Source organism: Verticillium nonalfalfae, assembly GCF_003724135.2.
Source record: "Verticillium nonalfalfae strain VnAa140/NRRL 66861 chromosome Unknown scaffold_156, whole genome shotgun sequence".
NCBI lineage: Eukaryota > Fungi > Ascomycota > Sordariomycetes > Glomerellales > Plectosphaerellaceae > Verticillium > Verticillium nonalfalfae.
The window spans coordinates 24,325-43,347 of record NW_021167381.1 but is presented as its reverse complement, the minus strand read 5'-3'; the positions used below and the strand labels follow the sequence as shown (position 1 = coordinate 43,347).

The following is a 19,023-nucleotide window of genomic DNA, read 5'->3' as shown; positions in this document are numbered from 1 at the left end:
ACAGCTTCACTCGCTTGGTGTCTCAGGAACCGTCCAGGGACCAGCCAATGGAGCAGGTCCTCCTTCAAGCGACATCAGACATCGTCAACGACACGATGGGCGCGTGAAACGGGGTGCGGCTCCCGTACCGCGGTTACTCGGAGGGGCGACATTGGGAGGTCAGTCGACGAAGGAGGAATGACTAGGATGCATCCCTCACGAAAGCCGCCGTCGCGATTCTCGCACAAGCCTTGTCCGAAGTGTCCCATCATAAACTTTCAGGCGGAGCTCACGGAAGGGCGGAAAAACAAATGATCGTGGCAAGCCGAGTCGTAGGGAGACCGCATTTGGGTCTTTCTCCCACGACTTGGACTCGGCGCCGGCTGGTTTGTCCCAGTCCAGGCCACGCCAGGCACACTGGCCTCTTCCCTGGACTTCTAGGCTCGGGGGGAGGCTTACCATGAAGAGCTTGGGGCTCGGGGTGGGGAGAGAGATACATGGAGGTCCCGGTGATTCGGAACACGCAAAAGAAAATACTGGAACCAGCTGCTGTCGCCGCCACTGTCGTTGTCGCGTTTGCCGGGCGATTCACAGATGGATTCTCTGTCTATTGTGTCCGACTCATGACAGCTGTCGACGAACAGGCGAAATGGGCTCACGGACATCCAGCCTGGGGGCAAGACTGGATGGCAGGATTGCCTGCCAACAGTCACTCGGACAGCCGCACTCGCTCTCAGACCTTCCTCAAGAACCAGTCATCGCCAGGGCGAGTCGTCCCCCCTATTTTGAGGTTTGACTCGCGCAACTGGCTGCCCCCAATCACACGACGAGGACTTCGATCCGCAAGCCAAGCATCATGGTGGCTCTTGCCTGTTTTCGGCCCCGTTGACGGCCTTCTCCTTTCGGGCTTCGGCTGCTGCTCCGATCGATCAGGGTTTGTGAGTACAGCATGCAAGCAAGCAGACGGGCAGGCAAATGAGTAAACAAACGGCAGGTGCTTCATCAATGGTAAACAGCGGCGGCGGCCTTTCGATTGAATACGGAGTTTCAGCCCAGATGAAGGACGCATGCCTTGCAGGTGGCTGTAAATCGGTCCGCGCGCCCTTGGTTGCAGCGGCCGGCCAAAAAGGGACAGCGAGAAGCCACCGAGAGACGGACAGCCTGCCAGCTCCAGCCCCAGCAGTACATGTAACAGGAGCACCATCACCTGCCTGGAGAGATGTGATTTGCATGTGCATCGGCGGGCGTTCTGGGGTTACAAAACCCTTGTCGGCTCGAACCCTCCCATGTCCATGCATTATGACTAGCCCCTGCTGCCCCCCCCTGGACCCCATTTCTCATCGCTCCCCTGTTCTCCTTGACAGGTGCTCCCCCGCTGGCACCGACTCCTCTTATTATTGCTTTGAAGGACCCCTTGGTGAAGCCTCAGGCGTACTTGGAAGGGGGTTTGAGATGATGGGTATCTGTAAGCGGCAGGGATCGATCGGCTCACGAACCATCCAATTCAATAGCGTCGCCAGAGGAGATGGAGAAGTCCCCTCCGCAATGCGGTCCCTTGCCTCCTGTGCCTCTGTTTGCGTTAACGTGGTAGTGATCATCATGTTCCATGCGACTGAGCAACAGAACGGTAAATGAACGGCGATTCAACGTCGCGCCGCTCGCCAACCGTTGGTCATTGCGCATCGCCCATCCGTGCTGTCATGTCAGGTGGAGGAGGAGGACACACGGGGAGCAGCACGTTCGTCCAGGTCACAAGTTCCTGGGCAAGCTCGACGGTTGGCTAAGAACTGGGTGCATCACGAGCACGGTCACTCAAGAGTGGGCAGAGGAGGAAGAGGCGATGGAAAATCACACTACGATCGCAAGCGAGCCTTGTCGGTTACGTTGCGTATATGCGAGTATCGTCAGGGAGGTAGGTTGTCGTCAGGTACTCGGCCCCCTGTACACGATCGGATAAATGACGAACTAAATGACGAACAGCGAGCACTCAAAGCTAATGGGCGAGTAGTCTTGTTCCATGTCTTACTCAAAGTACTGACCAGCAGCTCTGTGGTCAAGAGACATGGGGAACGGTTCAGTGGCAGGTCTTTCTCCTTCGGCCTCAAGAGATGATTTGAATCAACACACGATCGATGGCATCTCGTCCAGGGCACTGGGTTGATCGTGTTCCGATTGATTTCGGCATGTCGGGCGTCCGGTGAGCCGAACACAGATGGCGAGGGAGCGAGCCTTCAAGTCGCCTACGCGGCCACCAACCACCATTGGCGTCCTTGTGATGTGCTGCAACGCAGCGGGCGCCTGTAGTCCATCCCCTCCCGAACCTCCAAGACGAATGTGTGTGTGGGGTTCGTACCGTTCTCAACATAACATAGCGGCGAGACCTGATATGACCGACTGACTTGTGCTGGCTCAACCACTGGCTGGCTGTAGGTACTATCCAGCCGGCGGCTTGATTGCTACCGTAGCAAGCGAGATGGTCTCTGGTGGGCAGACACCAGACGGAAAAAGTCAAGCCAAGCCAGCCAGCGTCCAAGCTAGCCTTTCGGTCCTCGGGGCAAATGTAACTCGGATTCCGGTCAAAGAATCCTGCGACCGCCGACCCAGCTCCCCGACTCTGCACGCCACGCTCACACACTCGTCAACGTCGTCGGGGAATCTTCACCGGAGGAAGCATCGCGCACAATCGAGGCGCGGAACCTCCGGTAGCGACATGGACAACGGCATCGGCCCCGGGCCCGGCGTCGCGGCATCGGCCATGAGCTTGGGCATGGGAACGGACACGCGCACTGATTCTCCAGACCAACAGCAGAGCGAGAATACCATTGACGACGGCGCCTCATCCGAAGCTGCTCTCGCCTGCAACTGCTGCCGCAAACGCAAGCTTCGATGCTCTCGCGAGGTTCCAACATGTCAGCAATGTCGCAAGACGGGTGAGTCGCTCGGATGATCGTTATTTCATCTCAGCTTGTCTCATCTGCCGATTGCTGGGCCCCCCCCCTCCCATTTCCGTTCGTAATGTCATGCGCCATGATTCAGTACTAATCACCTTGTACGTGTGCACAGGAAGTGAGTGCATCTATGAGACCAAGAGGGCCAAGCCCGGCATGAAAGCTGGCGCCATCGAGAACCTACACAGACGACTTGGTGAGACAGCATGGCCATTTCCTCAGTACTGCGCAGTGTATTCTTTGCCATTGATTGTCTGGCCTCATTATTCACATTCAATCCGCGCCCCTAGATGCCCTCGAACGCACCGTCAGTCAACAGGCATCGCGACCGCCCGAGCGTGATCCAGCACCAGCTTCTCTCGCGGCGCCGCCATCAGGTGATGCGCCACGTTCAGACGGCGACAGGAACCCCTATGATATTCTCTCCTTCTTCGCCAGAGAGCTGCAGCGCTTCAACAATGAGAGACCAGACGTCACTCCACCGCAGCCGCCACGTCACGATGAACGCCGACCGCCGCAGCCGCGAGCGAAGAGGCGACGCGGCGATAGCAGCGAGGACATTCGAGTGCCCATTCGTCTCAACGTGCCCTCGCTGCCTGACGGCGATGTCTTGGACGGCGTCCTCCGCGCCTACTTTGCCCACGTGCACCCTTGGATCCCCATGATCCACGAGGGTCGGTTTCGCCGCCGCCTCGCTGAACCCGACGAGCACCCCCGACTCCACGTCATCCTTCACTCCATGATCCTTGTAGCATCGCGATATATCGAGGACGTCAACTCGGCCGTCGCACTGACTGTGTCTCGCGAGAGACAGGAACAGGTCAGGGACTGGATCATTGCGCAGGCCATGAGAGACTTGTCGGTGGAGAACTTGCAGGCACTGACCATGGTCGCGTTCAATGATGTATGTGCGGGTTTCTTTGATCCATGTACCGGCCGTGAAGCATTGACGCCTCTGCTGACGAGTGACGCAGATTGGAAATGGAGAAGGGTCGCAGGCCTGGTCGCTCATCGGATCGCTGACGCGGACCGTGGAATACCTACAGCTGACCATCGAGCATGAAGACATGGAAAGGCTGTCGCTGACCCAGCCATTTGCGTCTCTGGCGCCAGCGCAGGACTGGACCGAGACGGAGGAGAGGCGGCGCGTGTTCTGGAACGTCTTCAACCTGGATCGGTTCTGCTCCGTGACCATGGGCTGGAACACGAGCCTGACCTCCGACGACGTGAACCGCCGGCTGCCGTGCGACGGCATCACCTGGCGCAAGGAGGACCCCGTGCAGACGCCCTATTTCGGCATCTGGGACAAGGGAGCTGGCCGAATCGGTAACCCCATCGCCTTCTTCCCGTCGCACTACGTAGCGCCGTCGTCGTCGTCGCACGTCAAGGACGAAGAGATCCAGACGCCGTCGGAGACGGGCGCGTCGCCGGCCGGGGGACCAGCGGCGGCCATCGACATGTCGGCTGTCGGCGCCTTTGCCTACAGCATCGAGGCGACCGAGTCCCTGAGCCGCGTCAACTCGTACTTCCTGCAGCAAAAGGTCAACATGCGGGACCACCGCGACCTCACGAGCTGGCTGACGCGGTTCAAAGAGATGGACCTGCGGCTGGTGCACTGGAAAATGTTTCTGCCGCAAAAGTGGAAGGCCAACATGGCGCGGCAGTCCTCGCGCATGGATCCGAACCTGACGCTGGCCCATGTCACGCACAACGCCTCCATGATTCTGTTGCACCAGGTCATGGCCTTCCCACCGCCCGAGTGGTCGTTTCGCAATCGGCTGCCGAGCATTCTCAGCGAGGACACATGCAAGGCGGCCGCCGTGGAAATTGCCACCATAACGCAGAACTACCTGAAGAACGCGCCGCTCACGGTGCCCGTCTCGAGCGCGTTTGCGTTTTGCCTCTACGTCGCCGCCAAGGTGCTGCTGTCCAAGTGGCGCTACACGACCCGCGAAGACCTGGCACCCGACTTTTGGTCTCTCGTCCAGAGTCTCGAGGAGATGGCTCGTCGCTGGGTCGGACCCCACGGCCTCGACAACGGCCGCGTGTGTCTCGCCGCCAAGTACTCGCAGACGCTGACCGAGTCGTACCGCCGCTGCGTCAGCGACGAGCACTTTCGCATCAGCGGCCTCGGCTACACGAATGAGATTGACCACAGCGTCACCAAAGCGTCGAGGGACGTCGAGGGACACTCTGGCCGCGACCAGCCAGATGGCGCCCCGATGCGACAGCTCGCAGTGCCGACTTCGCATGGTGCACAGGGCACCTCGGGGTTCCGGCCGCCACCGCCTCCTGCCGTTGCCGCTGTTCCTTCTCCTACCGGACCAGGGGCCTTGTTCGCAGGGCAGCCGGGCATGGCATTGGGCATCGCAGCCGGACCTGGCGGCATGCCCACGTCGGCGGTGGCAGGGTCCAACCTCGGGGGCATGGTGCGGCCGGCGTCGTATCACCGGGGTGCGGAGATGGGGGGCATCGACCAGGCCTTTGTGAATCAGCAATATGTCGACATGGACCGCGTCATCAGCTATGACGATGGCATATTTGGAACCGACTATGAGGGCGGAGGCTGGTGATGTTGGGAGAGACGTGTGGCATTGTATATAACGCATGGCCGTCCTGAGTCGGGGAGACAGAGCCTCTGTGTAGAACCGTCTCGTGTCCCTCGCCCTCGGCTGCCTGTCCCTCTCTCTACCTTATTTCTTGACAATCTTCGAGTCATTGTCTCATATGAAGCCCATCTTCATCAGGCGATTGCCAAACTCGACAAGATAATAGTCGCCATATACAAGGCCATGGTTCTTGAGCCTCCGCAGCGCATGCTCGTTGTTGTTCGCCGTGCCGTTTTTCAAGATGGCGTCAAAGGTACGCCCCGGTGCGACGTCTTCGACGACGAGGCTATCGTCACGACCCAGTCCGTCGCCGCGCGCCGCGAACCTCGCCTTCTCCGCCGCCAGCGACAAGTCCAGCGTCTCGCGAACGATGCGCACCGCCGCCTCGAAAAAGCGCCGCGACAGCTCGTGCTTGCCGATGGCCGCCAGCGACTGCGCCAGCACGAGCAGGCCGTTGGCGGCGATGACCCCGGCCGACGTGTCCCGCAACGGCCGCCCCTCGCCGTCGTCCTCGAGCGGCGCGTCAAAGTCCCACAGCGGCACGTACCGCCCAGCCGTTCGTCCGCCGCCGATGGCCGCATCCACGGCGGGCGGCGCGCCGTCGAGGCGTGCGAGAAAGTGCTCTGCGAGCCCGCAGGCCGCGGCCAGGAAGACGGCGTCGCGCGTCCAGGCGTAGGTCTGCGCGTAGCCGAGGACGGCCCAGGCCTGGCCGCGCGCCCAGGTGCTCGTGTCACTGTAACCCTGGGCCGTGCGGCGCCATCGTACGGCGCCCGTTGTCGGGTCGAGGTTCGCCACGTGGTGGGTCGAAAAGAGGGGGCCGGCGTAGGCTTTGCTACTGCTGCTGCTGCTGCTATTCATGGATGGCGGTGGCGTCGTCGGGGGTTCTTGTCGAAGATGCGTGCGCAGCAGGGTCCGCGCATGCGCTGTCGCTACGACGGCGAGGTCGGGCCGCGCGGCGTGGGCGGCGGCGTAGTAGAGCAGGTCGAGGTTGCATATGCTGTCGATGATGACGAACATGGACGAGGCGCCGTCGCTCACGGACACGGCCTCGCCGCTGCCGCCACCGTCGCGGTCTCGCCGGGCCAGGACGTCCCAGCTGCGGATGGCGGCGGCGCCCGGTTCGTAGCGCGTGGCGAGCGAGTCGGCGGCCGCCACGAGAGAGGCGAGGCCCGCGGCGTCGTGGGTCAGTTCCCAGGTGCGGCGGAGCGCCGGCATGAGCATGAAGCCGAGGTCGTGTGTGTCGGTGCGCGACGACAGGGCGTGAAGCGGCGCCGACCAGAGCGACGTCTGGCGCGCGAGCGCGGCGCGCAGCAGGGCCGGCGGCAGTGACGTGCGCATGTGCTGCGGATACGTGACTGCGCGCTCGAGGAGGGCGGCGAGGTGGCCGGCGAAGAAGCCGCAGGTCCAAAAGTCGGCTTCGCGGAGGCTGTAGGTGCCGGCGTTGGGGCCCGCCTGGGGCACCGTCTCGGGGAAGCCGATGGGTGACGCTGGTGCTGACGCTGATGCTGCCTGTAGATTCCGCTGGGCCACGCGCAGGGCTTTGGCGGTGACGCTCTCGTCAAAGAGCTCAGGTAAATAGGCGGCCAGATTCTGAGGCGGTGGGGGCGCCGGCTGTGATGCTGGCCGGCTCGTCGAGGACATGGTGTCTGGCGAGTCTGGCGTGAGAGAGCTGGTAGTGGCTTTCATTGTGAGTTGTCTTGAAAGTCAAACATTTGATTTCAGGGACTTGAGATTTGGAGAGCTCGTGAGCGAGTATCAGACTGAGCAGCTGAGATTGTCAGAGCTGAGGTGGATAGTATAATGAGGCGAGATGCCGCGTTGCGTGTTCTTGTCTGCCGCAAGGGAGAGTAAAGTCACAATGTCAGGGGGCACAAAAGTCACAAAGATGATGCTGTAGGTAACAGACTGCTCCCAATGAGAAAAAAACTCGTGATGCTGAACCCCGAGGACCCGAGAAGTACGACAGAAACGCGGTTGTGCCCCTCGCCTCGCTCGTCTCTTTTCCGGGTCTCGCATTTCCGAACCAGGTTCCGGCCATCGGGCCCAAACATAATCACTGTAAATCAATCTAGACCCTGATGCACAGAGTGCCGACGGGCCATCGATCCTCCTTTTCACCGCTACACTCGCCCCGAAGACCCCTGATTCCCCGCCCGTCACCCCCGGGAAGACCCAGATTTCCCACGTTGGCAGTAGGTGCTACAGGGTCTCTGGGTCTGAAGCAGGGCTGTAGCTTGAGGTCTGTCTCGTGCAGGATCCTCAACTCAGCCTGGGAGAGGCCGGGCTGTCATTTAGGTTGCCATCTGTGAGCGACACGTCTTGTGTCTAAGGACCGAGACGAAGCTTGTCAGCTGTGGTGTGGCAGACTGACGCTGTCGTTGAGGTACATCATCTAACGAGCAACACTGGCGTCGGCGTCAAAGCAGCTGCCTCTCGTGAGCTTCGATCGGCTTGCACGTCGCTTGATCATCCTGTGGCCATGCGAGGCAGGCCTGATGCTTGGCCATTCGCGCATGAGTTGTCGGCGCGGCGAGCAGCAGCCCCCGGGGTACTTCGCCTCCGAAAGCAGTGGTTGAGCAAAGCATCGCGTCAGTTCATCGGCGAACAAGCGATGAGCCAAATTCCTCCTGCTCACCAAGGCTTGACTTTGCGTTTGGTATCCCCGGTCACTACTCAATAGAAGAAGCGTCTCTTGTAAGGCCAGGACTGCTCTCTGCTGACTCGAGTGTTTGTGTCAGCCCTTCATATCGTTCACCATGGTGTATACCAAAGTAAAAAAAGAAAAAAAAAACCATCGGTGCACGATTGCGAACAATGCTGGAGATCGCTTTCTCCCAATTCTCCCTTGACTTCTTTTCAACCGTTCAGGTTCGAATAAGTGAGGTTCGTTAGCTGGAGGCACTGGCCGAGGGCATGGACAACAATGCAAAGACTACCTTTCAAAGCTCAAATCCAACCCTGGGTTATGCCATCGGCCGCACTGACCTGCTGAAGGTGGGATCGGTTTCAAAGAATCTTCCGGGGCTCACTTGGCCTTCTTCTGGTTCCAGTAGGGCTGGACAACTTGAAATTCCTGTTAATCAATCTACACATTGGAAACAACGTGTGATCGATTCACCGTGGTTGAGGCGGCACAATCCGCACAATCTCTTTGCAAGAGTGTACGAACCATAAAGGAACATGATCGGAGGAATACCTGGAGTACCATTCCAGCCAGAATTATCAAAGTACTAGAGTCTACGCCTTCCGTCCCACGTCAACGGGACTCTTCTCATGTGCACTATCCGTGTCGCCAGACCTCTCATTTGGTCCGTACGTCCCCTCGAGTACTTCTCCATCATCATAGATCGTTTCAGGAATCAGAGTCTCCTTTGCCGGGAAAACGAGCGACAGCACAACGTACACGACAAAAGCACTCGTGAATCCCCAGAAATAAAACATGTAATAAATCTTGTCGGCGCCCCCGATGCTCTTCTTCAGCGATGGTTCGACTTGCGCCGCTCTGCTATCTGTCAGCCACATGTCCATGAGCTCTTCGGTCCTCAGGCGCAACTCACAGTCCAGGAATGTTCGGCACGGCGCTGACGAGGAAAGCAATGACAGCCCTCCAGTTTGTCCCGACCTTGTTGTACCGGTAGCGCCCGTGAGCTCGATACAGGCCCGGGACATCGAGGCGCTGGCGGTGGACGAGCCAGTAGTCGGCACCGAGCAGCGCGGCAATGGGCGCGAGGAAGATGCCGAGGCCGCTCATGAAAGAAAGGAGCGACGCGGCCGAGTGGATAATCTTCCACGGCTGCATGATCCAGGCTGCTGTGATGGTCGTTATGACGACGCCCCGGCGGATGTTGATGTACTTGGGGCAAAGACTCGTGAGGTCGTTGGCGCAGGAGATGACGTTTGCCGACAGGTTTGTGCCGATCTGGGCAATGCACCAGCCGAGGCCGAAGAAAAAGGCGAAGCAACGGCCACCTGGGCCGTCCCACCGGGAGGCCAGGTCAAGAGGATCCCAGATGTACTCGCCGTAGACCACACGGGAGGCTGAGCAGCAGATAATGCCAAAAATCCCGACAAGGAGCTGGATGAGCGGCAGGAAGGCGATCTGATAGTAAACGCCTCCGGGTTTCTTGAGGTAGCGCGTAAAGTCGCTGATGTTCACTGCGATCGTAGCCCTACTGATGTCAGCAAGGGATAGTAGAAGGGGCCCGAAGCTTACGTACCACCCGCCGGTGATGCTGGATATGCTAGAGAGGATGAGCCAGCGGCGAGCCGAGCCATGGACCTGGTAGGGTTGGTCCCAGATATCACCAGTACCCCCCGCTCGGGAGGTCATGTAGATGACGGCTGCGGTAGAAGTGCTGAGGACAAGAACTAGAAAAGATGAGTAAAGACGCCAGCATACGGACTTTTGCCGATGATGAGAAATATGTATCAGGACGGCTTGACATACCGACTTTGGTGACGAAGAACCACTTGAGCTTGTGGGGCGGGATAAGCAGAATGGGGAACTGCACAATCCAGAAGATCAAATGGCTGACCATCTGCTGAGTGGTGATGCCGACCGACTCTGGGATGTGGTTGGGAATATCTAGGTATGAGGGCCAGATGGCGCGTATCATCTACGTCATGGCAGTTGAGCCCGTGTAAGTCTGGATTGCATGCCAGAACAGGGCTGTGACGGCTCGTGTGACAACGGCGAATCGTGCAAAGTACCAACCAAAAGAAGCCCTCGCCGCAATGGGATATGGAACGTGGAGTCGGGCGCCGATGAAGCCGTTGAGGACGAGGGGGACGGTGCACACAAGACTGCCGATGATGATAGAGAGGATGGCCTCACGCCTTGGGGCTGTCAGTACGCCGTGCCAGTGTTGAGGACCACGGGGCATACCAAGTCAGGCCTCCGACCATGATGGCAGCCGGGGCCATCCAGCCCTGAATGTTGAGGGCATCACTACCCCAGTAGAGACCCAAGGTCCAGACGGACCAAGTTCTGCGGTCCACGGGTGTAACGTCGCAGTCAATGTTTGTCCTAAAAAGTCAGGTTCAGGTGGACTGGAAGCACAGAATCATGTCACGCAACACTCACCAAGTCCCCTCTTCGGCAAATGAGGCCGTCTCGCGGGGGAGAACCCAGCCTGAAGGCTTGCGCTTGGCGGCCAAGTCAGCCTTGACAGCGGCGGCTCTCTGGCGGAAGGCACTGGCCATGGCCGACGACGGGCTGTTGAAAAGCAATCTATTTAAAGATTCGAAAACGACAACCAAGAGACGATGAGCAGCTCTTGTCGGCTTTTAACTGATCTTAAGATATATGGCCTTCTTCACAGGAGCTGTTGGTACTTGACATTGGCATTCACAATCAAAAGAAGCATCGTAACATGGAGTCCTGTTATACACTTCACGAAATTCGCTCTTGAAGATCTCGCGACTTCGCCTCTATCCCCAAACCCGAGATCTTGGAACACGATTGTCGACTTGGCTTCCAGGGGCGTGCTTGAGGAAAGCAAAGTTCGTGGTGAACGCCCGCAGGACATGTTGATAAGATAATTATTGGAGAAGCTCTCCACGACACCATATGAATGAACCGGAGCTTATCTACCCGTAGCCGTCGGCAGATGGCCACCGCCCTCCTTCCCCCCTCATGGCTGCAGATGCAAGAACACCAGACCTGGAATGACCCAACGGCGCGGACCATACCACGCGGTAGGCCACAATGGAGGTCACGAGTAGTTATGAAGGCTTAGCAGCTCTGCCGCGCGGGGAGAGTGGGATTGCAGCGGCCAGACCAATAACCTCCCTTGTCGAATACTGATAATGAAGGGACACAACAAGTCGATGTCAAAGATTGGATCGCCAAGCCTTGGACCTTATCATGGTGACGAGGTGTTCATTGGCTAGAGTCGTTGGGGTGATTCGACCATATCGGCGCGAACAGCGGAGATGCTTGCATGCAGGGGGGGACAACACCTGGGGTCGAGCTGCCCCGCGCCGGTATTGAATCAATGGTCGGCGGCCGGCGGCGGCCACGGGCTATGAGAGCGGCGGGCGACATGGATGAGGGCGTGCGCTCGGCGTTCAGCATGATAGCTCCAAGCAGCTCTCAATAGAGCACCACAGCGATGGACAATGCGATCAAGGTCGAATCCGATCTTGATCTGAGACTGGTATCAGAAGGGACAGCCGTGCAATAAGGCAGGGTAGCCTCACAATAGCTGCTCATAATTCCACCACAACATTACAGAACAGCAGCGAAGATTGAGATGATCAACCAGCTCAGGATCTAGAGATTGAGAGCCTTTTCAGGCCACATGCACAATTGAGAATACTTCAGTCCCAATCCAAATGCTTATCGCTTCTGCTCGATACGACTTTCGCCGGTTCTCTACGCCTCCTCTCCGCGACGAAACCGAGCGCGTCCACTCTGCGACTCTTGGCGGACATTGAAACTCATCAATTCCCTAGTGATTATCTAATGGATGCATCGCGCGCTCTCTAATGCCGAAGACGCGAAGCACCCCCTCCCCGCCTGGGATTTTGCCCCTCACGACAAATCAGCCCCCGCGATGAAGGCTTGAGGGTCTTGAGATGTCCAGTTGCCTGCATTCTTTTTAACATTGATGAGCTCGAAGCACGAAGCCTTAAACTTATATGATCACTCGAATCCTCCCTCACGTATTTCTTATCCTTGGGAAATCATTTGTTTCCTGGATGTGTGACAATCCCGCCGCATGCGCTACCAACACGATTCTGATATTTTCAAGATGTCTTCGGCGTCACGACCCAGCCTGTCATTACCGAACGCGAGGCCTTATCCGTTCGACTTTCCTCTGGCGACCACGGCGCTTGTCATTATCGACATCCAGCGTGACTTTGTCGACCCGGGCGGCTTCGGCTCCGTTCAATGCGGCAATGATGAAATCTTCTCCAAAGCTCGGTCTATCGTGCCGGCCGTCCAAAGAGTTCTCGAGATTTTCAGATCAACTCGTGGGCATGTGATCCACACGCGCGAGGGTCACCAACCTGATCTCGCCGATTTGCCGGCTGCCAAGAAGCTGCGTCAGATCAACAACCCCAACGGGCATCACTTCATGGGCATCGGCGACCAGGGGCCCATGGGGCGTCTTTTAGTGAGAGGAGAGTATGGCCACGACATAATTGACGAGTTGCAGCCCTGGCCCACAGAGGTGGTCATCGACAAGCCGGGCAAGGGCAGCTTCTGGGGGACGGACATCCACCGTGTGTTACTGGCGCGAGGCATCACCCATCTCTTGTTCGCAGGCGTGACAACCGAGTATGTATTCCTGACATGCCGTGAAGAGCTTGTACTGACCCACTGACCCTTCCCAGGTGCTGTGTGACGACAACGCTGCGCGAGTGCAACGACCGTGGGTACCAATGCTGTGTCCTCGAAGACTGCACGCAAGGCTTCGACGCTCAGCAGGTGACGACGTCCCTCGATACCATCTGCGCCCAGGATGGCCTCTTTGGTTTTGTTGGCAATAGCGCAGACTTTGTGACAGCGACCAAGGATGTCTCTACTGCTCCGGTATCGCAACTCAGTGTATCAGGTTCCTTTCCTTCGATCGACGACCTTCAGGCACTCTATAAAGATGGCCGAACAACGCCCACAGACGTGGTCAATGCCGCGTTCGATCGCATCGAGGCTTATCAAAACGAAGATCCAGCCGTCTGGACGTCCCTCGCAAAGAGGGCAGACGTCCTTGTCGCTGCGAAAGCACTCGCAGAGAAGTACAATGAGAAACCTTTGCCGCCTCTCTTCGGCGTTCCCTTTGGCGTGAAGGACAGCATAGACGTTGAAGGTATCGAGACTACGGCCGCATGTCCGTCGTACGCCTACGTTCCCAAGGCCACCGCCACCTGTGTGCAGCACATCCTCGATGCTGGAGGCATATACGTTGGAAAGACGAACCTCGATCAGCTTGCAACTGGTCTTTCAGGCTGTCGCTCGCCGTACGGCGTTCCGCACAGTATCTTCAGCAAGGACCTCATCGCTGGCGGATCTTCCTCAGGCGGATGCGTTGCAGTGGCAGCTCACCTCGTCCCCTTTACGGTAGCGACTGATACGGCAGGCAGCGGTCGCGTCCCGGCCGCCTTCAACGGAGTCGTCGGATTCAAGCCGACCAAGGGCACCATTTCCGCCCGTGGCCTCGTCCCGGCTTGTAAGACTCTTGACAGCATCGCCATAGTGGCAACCTCAGTCGCTGACGCGCGCGCCGTATGGCGCGTCATCGCTAAGCACGACAAGGCGGATCCATACTCAAAGCTGCCTCACACGCTGCCTACGTGGAAGACGGATTTCCGAGGTCTCAAAGACGGTGACTTTGATTTTGCCGTGCCCCCACCCGCGGCTCTCGAGGCCTGCACGCCCGAATATCGCCGCCTGTTCGCCGAGGCCGTGAAGAAGCTGCAATCTGCGGGAGGGCGTTTGCGGAACACGGACTGGGAAGCTTTCGAGCGGGCGGGCGAGCTGCTTTATGAGGGGGCGCTGCTGCATGAGCGCATCACATGCATCGGCAGAGAATTCCTGCGGTCGAGCATCCAAGATGGGAGCTTGCACCCCGTCATTCAAAAGCTTTTTTCTGACGCACTTAACAAGGCACCAGACGCGTATGATGTGTTCCGCGATCAGGCTACACAGGCTGAGCTATCACGCAGGGCGCACATGGCGTTTGACACGCTTTGTGGCGGGGTGGATGTGCTCGTTGTGCCGACTACGGTGTGCCACCCGACGTTTGAGGAGATTGCTGCAGATCCTATCCGATTGAATGCAAGGTTGGGAACGTTCACGCATTTTGCGAACATCGTTGACTTGTGTGGGTTGAGCGTGCCAGCTGGGACATATCTTGATGAAAAGGAGACAGAACTGCCGTTTGGGGTAACGATATTAGCAGGCAGCGGATTTGATGCAAAGGCACTGGATGTTGCGAGGGTTCTTGAAGAAGTAACGAAGGCTAAATAAGGGTCGTGAGATATTAAGGAATGGAAGCAGAACTACGCGAGATAGTGATATCAGACCAGAAGAGACGATTCCACAGGATATATCGTGAGCTCCAGCAGGCGAGTCTACGGTAAACCAGTGGCCTTGGTTATACTCATAGCTACAATGAAGTAGGGTAACATGGACTCGGGAAAGGAGACGACTTTATGCCTTCCGAACCATCACGAGGCGAAGTTATTTCTCCACTCGAAGTTCAGAAGTCAAGTGCGCAATGCGAGCTCTGTCGTATGTGAATGCCAGTTACGTCAAGAATCCCGCGATAGATCTGATTCTGGGCAAAGCCAATCTGCTTAACGTGGATGTCGTGTCGTCCAGGCCTCAGCTGACGAATGCAGAAGGACGAACCAAATATTGGCTCAAACCTGAATAATACCTGCAATATGAGCAGCAGCAAGTTGAAGACTGCCATCAAGCTCTGTACTTGACAAACAGCTTTTCCAAATCAAGATGTTAATAAGTGTCTCTTTCATGTGAAGAAAGCCGCGCTCGAGTCACGGCCATGCCCACAGCCTTCGTTCCAACTGCTGTCGACATGCATTCAGGGGCGAAGCGTGCCCCCATATCGGCATTATCCGGTCTGTCGGGGGAGTGGTCCCCCGAAACGGCAAAACGGCCGCGCCTGTCGCTGTCAGCATGACGAGGAACGTTGTGCTCAACCTCTTTGGGGGCTTTCTTGGTGGCATCTTTCCGCGTATGCGAACAAATCAGGCTGCCCGCTTGTTCATGGCCCTGGGCGGCCTCGCTCCTCCAGACCCGGAGGAACACGTATGAAGCAGCGGGGCGAAGCACAGGCAGACTACAAGGGCCGGGGTGCAGAGGGAAAGTCAAGCGGGCATTCCGGGCCACCCTTGATCCCTGGGGATCAGGGCCAAGTCGCCCCTCAATGGCAGACGAATAGGACGGCTGAGGCTGCAATTGCCGCGACTAGGGCCCGGCGCCGTCCGTCCAGCCTGTCGATCTCTACCCAGTCAAGATGTTTGTCTCAACCCCATCAGCTCATTTCCACACCTTGGTAGCCTTGACTTGTGATCCGAAGAGCAGATACTTCCGTGCCAAGCATGCCCTGCGATCCGGCCGGTCACTACGCTTGTGTCCAGAAGACATGTCATGATTCTTTGTTCAAGATGCTGGGTCTCCTCATCATTTGAGGTTACTGCTGGCGACATGACGAGTTGCCGATGCTGGCAAGCGACCTTCCCATTCCGGCGGTGAAAACTGCCCTAAGTCGGCCAGGTGGTCGCTGTGCCTTGTCAAATGATGCCGCCTGTGAAGGTTCTCAGGGGGGTTACTGCGGCGCAGCAGCGAACACCTGCAGCTTGGAAATCTGCAGCGGCTTCCGCTGTGTCGGGACCAACAATGTGAACAGTTGGAACGCCGAGAAAACGTGGCTTCGGAGAGAACCCATATTGTCGGGTTTTCTGAGCCAACTGGCTGTTGTATGCTTCCCAACCTGTTGTTATTGTCCCACGCACGTGTTTCTAGGCGCTTGGCGGTTCTGGTGCTACCTTACCATGTGGTGATACTGCGCGACGATGCACCCTTTGCCGAACTGACAAGAGATGCGGCCCTACTTGTCTGTCGCTTCCGTTTATTGGACTAGGTTCCATGAAGATGTGAAAATTTCTATCTCGGTTTTCTACCGCCGTTCAAACCTCAAGGCGCAGCGTCCAACGGGCCATCAAACATCCAATCCCTCCAGATATAAGGTCCGAACGCCACAGTTCAACACGTAAATAGCCAAGGCATACGCTCCCATTATTCATACTGTACCGTAAAAGACTTTGTCTGTAGAATCGCCTTCTCACTGTGGTTATCGGGTTCCACGCCGCTCTGGCTCCCAGCGTCGACCGTCACCTGAGTGTCCCCGAGAATATTGTTGTCCTTATCTCTGTTAGATGAAGAGAACGTCTGCATCTCGTTATCGTCAAACACCTCGTACTGGTTTCGTTGCTTCCGGGATCGGCTGAGGCCGTCTGCAGATCTTGGCTGCCCAGCGTACTTTCGAGCATAGGATGGATCGGATGTCGAGTCGCTGCCCATCAACCTCGGCGCAAAGTGTCGGAAGAACTTTCGCAAGGTTGGCATGGAACCGCAGATAATGAACAAGTTGGCCTCCAAGAAGCTGGAATTCACATGGTCAGGCCGGCTTCGAGCAGCACATGATGGAGAGACTTACGACCAAATGTTGGCTGGGGCGGCTTCCCATGTGAGATCCGTCGTCTTCAACACTGGGAGAAGATAGACCAGGCGGATGCAGGACGTTGTTACGGTTCTGTTCCGGGTTAGTCGTGTCACATTTTCCAGAATAAGCTTTCCTTACACTGAGCCGATGCCGAATACAATCAGAGCACCGATCTTCTGTCCACGCCCCATGTGCAATTTCAGAACCATGGGAATCGGCATGACGAAGAGAATGACGTCGGTCACAATGTTGGACACAGCAGTAGCAATGTACAGAATGCCGACATCAATACAGGAGCCGCCGACCACGGTGATGTCGAAGGCTTTGCGCACGGGATCGCAGTGGAAGAGAAGCATGGCTGTGATGATGACTGTGTACAAGCCAACAATCACAATCATGAACCACGTCGCGATGCGGAACCGGCCCTGGGGCGTGAGGTGTAGATAGAACGTAAGCAGCGACAGTTTGGTGAAGCCGTTGCACAGCATGAAGACGGCCGCAGCGACGTAGGCGATCTGCGATATCTGAGATCAGCCGAGCTCACCTCCTGGTCTGGCGATTGACTCACGAGAGCATATGTCTTAAAGTCTTCTAATGGAATCTCCCAAGCATGAGAGCAGAGAGTCTTGATCCTGATGGCCTCTGTATTCGCTGGTCAGTAGATGAGTCTGCGAAGCAGCTTCAGAAGTCGACATACCAATGAGGAGAGCCTGCGTCACGACAGAAGACATCTGAGTAGGGGTCAATCACTGATCACGAAGGTCTCGCGTTGCCGCCGGAATGGGCCTTACCCATGCTAAGCACATAAAAGCTGCGTCCCTGTTAGCTCTCGGTTTGTATGGCATGTTATCAAATATGCATACCATCGTCCACCTGCAGTCCTTTGGACAGGAAAATCTTGGTATAGTAGCGTTGTAGCAGGGCTATGAATGCCAGTGGCCCTAGGATCCCAAAGATCAAGTAGTGCTCCAGCACCTTTTGCTGCTGAGGATTCTCGAAGTCCACCACATAGCCCTCTGGTGGTGGCACCAAGGTCTGCACACCGTTGGTGACCGGAAAGTCGGCCATGGTCGATGTCGTCCACGAGCGGAACGTGGTTGTGGATGGGGGCGATCAGGGTCGTAGGAGAGATGGCATCGGATTTGGGAGCTCTCACGTTGTATAGCAAGACATTCTGCAGGATCTGCAAGAGTCAGGACTCAGCTGAGACGTCGCATGAACAAAGCAGCACGGCAAGTCTGCCCTGAATGGTAATCAGCGGGGAGGACCAGAAGGTGATGACGGGCGCTGGCTGGAAGGAAGATGAGTAGCGTCAAGAAGACCAGGGGGGCCGAGGCAGGGTTTAATCTGTGCCGGCATGCCAAGGGAGCTGGCATCTCTCTCACGAAGTACCGCGCCATGCGATATGCTGTACCCCCGCTCCTGGTTAAGGTTCCTCATGGCGCTGAACCCACCAGCCACCGGGGGTGCTCCAAGACCTGTCGAACCTTGACCCTGAGTTTCGTCTAATGAAATCAAGGTTATGGAAGAATAGGGGCCTCCTCCCGCTGTTTCGATGGGATCGAACGCAGGGGAAAAGGATGTGCTACCGAGCGATTGGTCTTTCTGGAGCATCATCATCAGGGCAAATACCTCGCTGGCTAGCACATGAACGCCCAAGACCCTAAGACCGACCGGCCAATGCAGCCTCCTTTGGCCTGCTGTTGACTCGCTGAAAACGGCCCGGGGAGTGCATCTCTTAGACATTTGGGTGCATGGAGACCTTTGTCCGAGACCTTATCGGCGGGACATGACTCGGGACTCGATCGAAGGGATCAGGAGAGCCCCAGCTTCCGATGAATACATGTCCGAATATCGCCTGTGTGAATTGTTCGATAGATGTTGAGAGTCTTCGGCGGCTTCCCTTCTCGTCCAGTGTCCGTTACAAGGCCAGGATTCGGGATTCGGCAGTACTTGATGAATTGAGGATCAGGGGCAGGGCCTCTCTATTCCACCGTCTTTTGCTTCCCCCCCCTTCAACCCCAGCTTCCTGTCAGCGCCAAGTGGACCCGGCAGTGATCTGCGAGGTGCTAAACAAGCTGGGCGGCACTATCCACCTTGGTCTGGTCCACCCACACCCGGAACAGGTTGGTCTCTTTTCTATCACGACTTCATCTGTGGCTCCAAGCTGCTGCTCTCACTGGCCCTTTCGAACGCAGTACCTTGCTGACCTGGGTCAGAGTAGCAGGCACAGCCCCTTGACAAGCTACTGTACACGACGCGAGGCAAGGGAGATGCCGATGAACTTCCTCC

General features: G+C 57.2%; 5 protein-coding genes across 5 annotated transcripts; 2 read left to right on the top strand and 3 right to left on the bottom strand.

Moving 5' to 3' along the window:
- Positions 1-2,111: 2,111 nt before the first annotated feature.
- D7B24_002341 (uncharacterized protein) lies at positions 2,112-5,500 on the top strand (the record flags this gene model as incomplete). Its single annotated transcript, XM_028636551.1, has 5 exons — positions 2,112-2,176; positions 2,410-2,909; positions 3,043-3,123; positions 3,218-3,831; positions 3,902-5,500. The coding sequence occupies 5 exons, from the start codon at positions 2,112-2,114 to the stop codon at positions 5,498-5,500; spliced, it is 2,859 nt and encodes a 952-aa protein (XP_028491276.1).
- Positions 5,501-5,650: 150 nt separating this feature from the next.
- D7B24_002340 (uncharacterized protein) lies at positions 5,651-7,177 on the bottom strand (the record flags this gene model as incomplete). Its single annotated transcript, XM_028636550.1, has 1 exon — positions 5,651-7,177. The coding sequence occupies one exon, from the start codon at positions 7,175-7,177 to the stop codon at positions 5,651-5,653; it is 1,527 nt and encodes a 508-aa protein (XP_028491275.1).
- A 1,596-nt stretch (positions 7,178-8,773) lies between these two features.
- D7B24_002339 (uncharacterized protein) lies at positions 8,774-10,738 on the bottom strand (the record flags this gene model as incomplete). Its single annotated transcript, XM_028636549.1, has 7 exons — positions 8,774-9,038; positions 9,094-9,705; positions 9,754-9,904; positions 9,984-10,152; positions 10,225-10,372; positions 10,422-10,562; positions 10,620-10,738. 7 exons carry the CDS (start codon positions 10,736-10,738, stop codon positions 8,774-8,776), a joined length of 1,605 nt encoding a protein of 534 aa, XP_028491274.1.
- A 1,520-nt stretch (positions 10,739-12,258) lies between these two features.
- Positions 12,259-14,510, top strand: D7B24_002338 (uncharacterized protein; the record flags this gene model as incomplete). Its single annotated transcript, XM_028636548.1, has 2 exons — positions 12,259-12,821; positions 12,878-14,510. 2 exons carry the CDS (start codon positions 12,259-12,261, stop codon positions 14,508-14,510), a joined length of 2,196 nt encoding a protein of 731 aa, XP_028491273.1.
- Positions 14,511-16,304: 1,794 nt separating this feature from the next.
- Positions 16,305-17,799, bottom strand: D7B24_002337 (uncharacterized protein; the record flags this gene model as incomplete). The annotated part of the gene is made up of 7 exons (XM_028636547.1): positions 16,305-16,671; positions 16,726-16,821; positions 16,870-17,246; positions 17,300-17,373; positions 17,429-17,462; positions 17,523-17,542; positions 17,595-17,799. 7 exons carry the CDS (start codon positions 17,797-17,799, stop codon positions 16,305-16,307), a joined length of 1,173 nt encoding a protein of 390 aa, XP_028491272.1.
- Between the last annotated feature and the right edge of the window lie 1,224 nt (positions 17,800-19,023).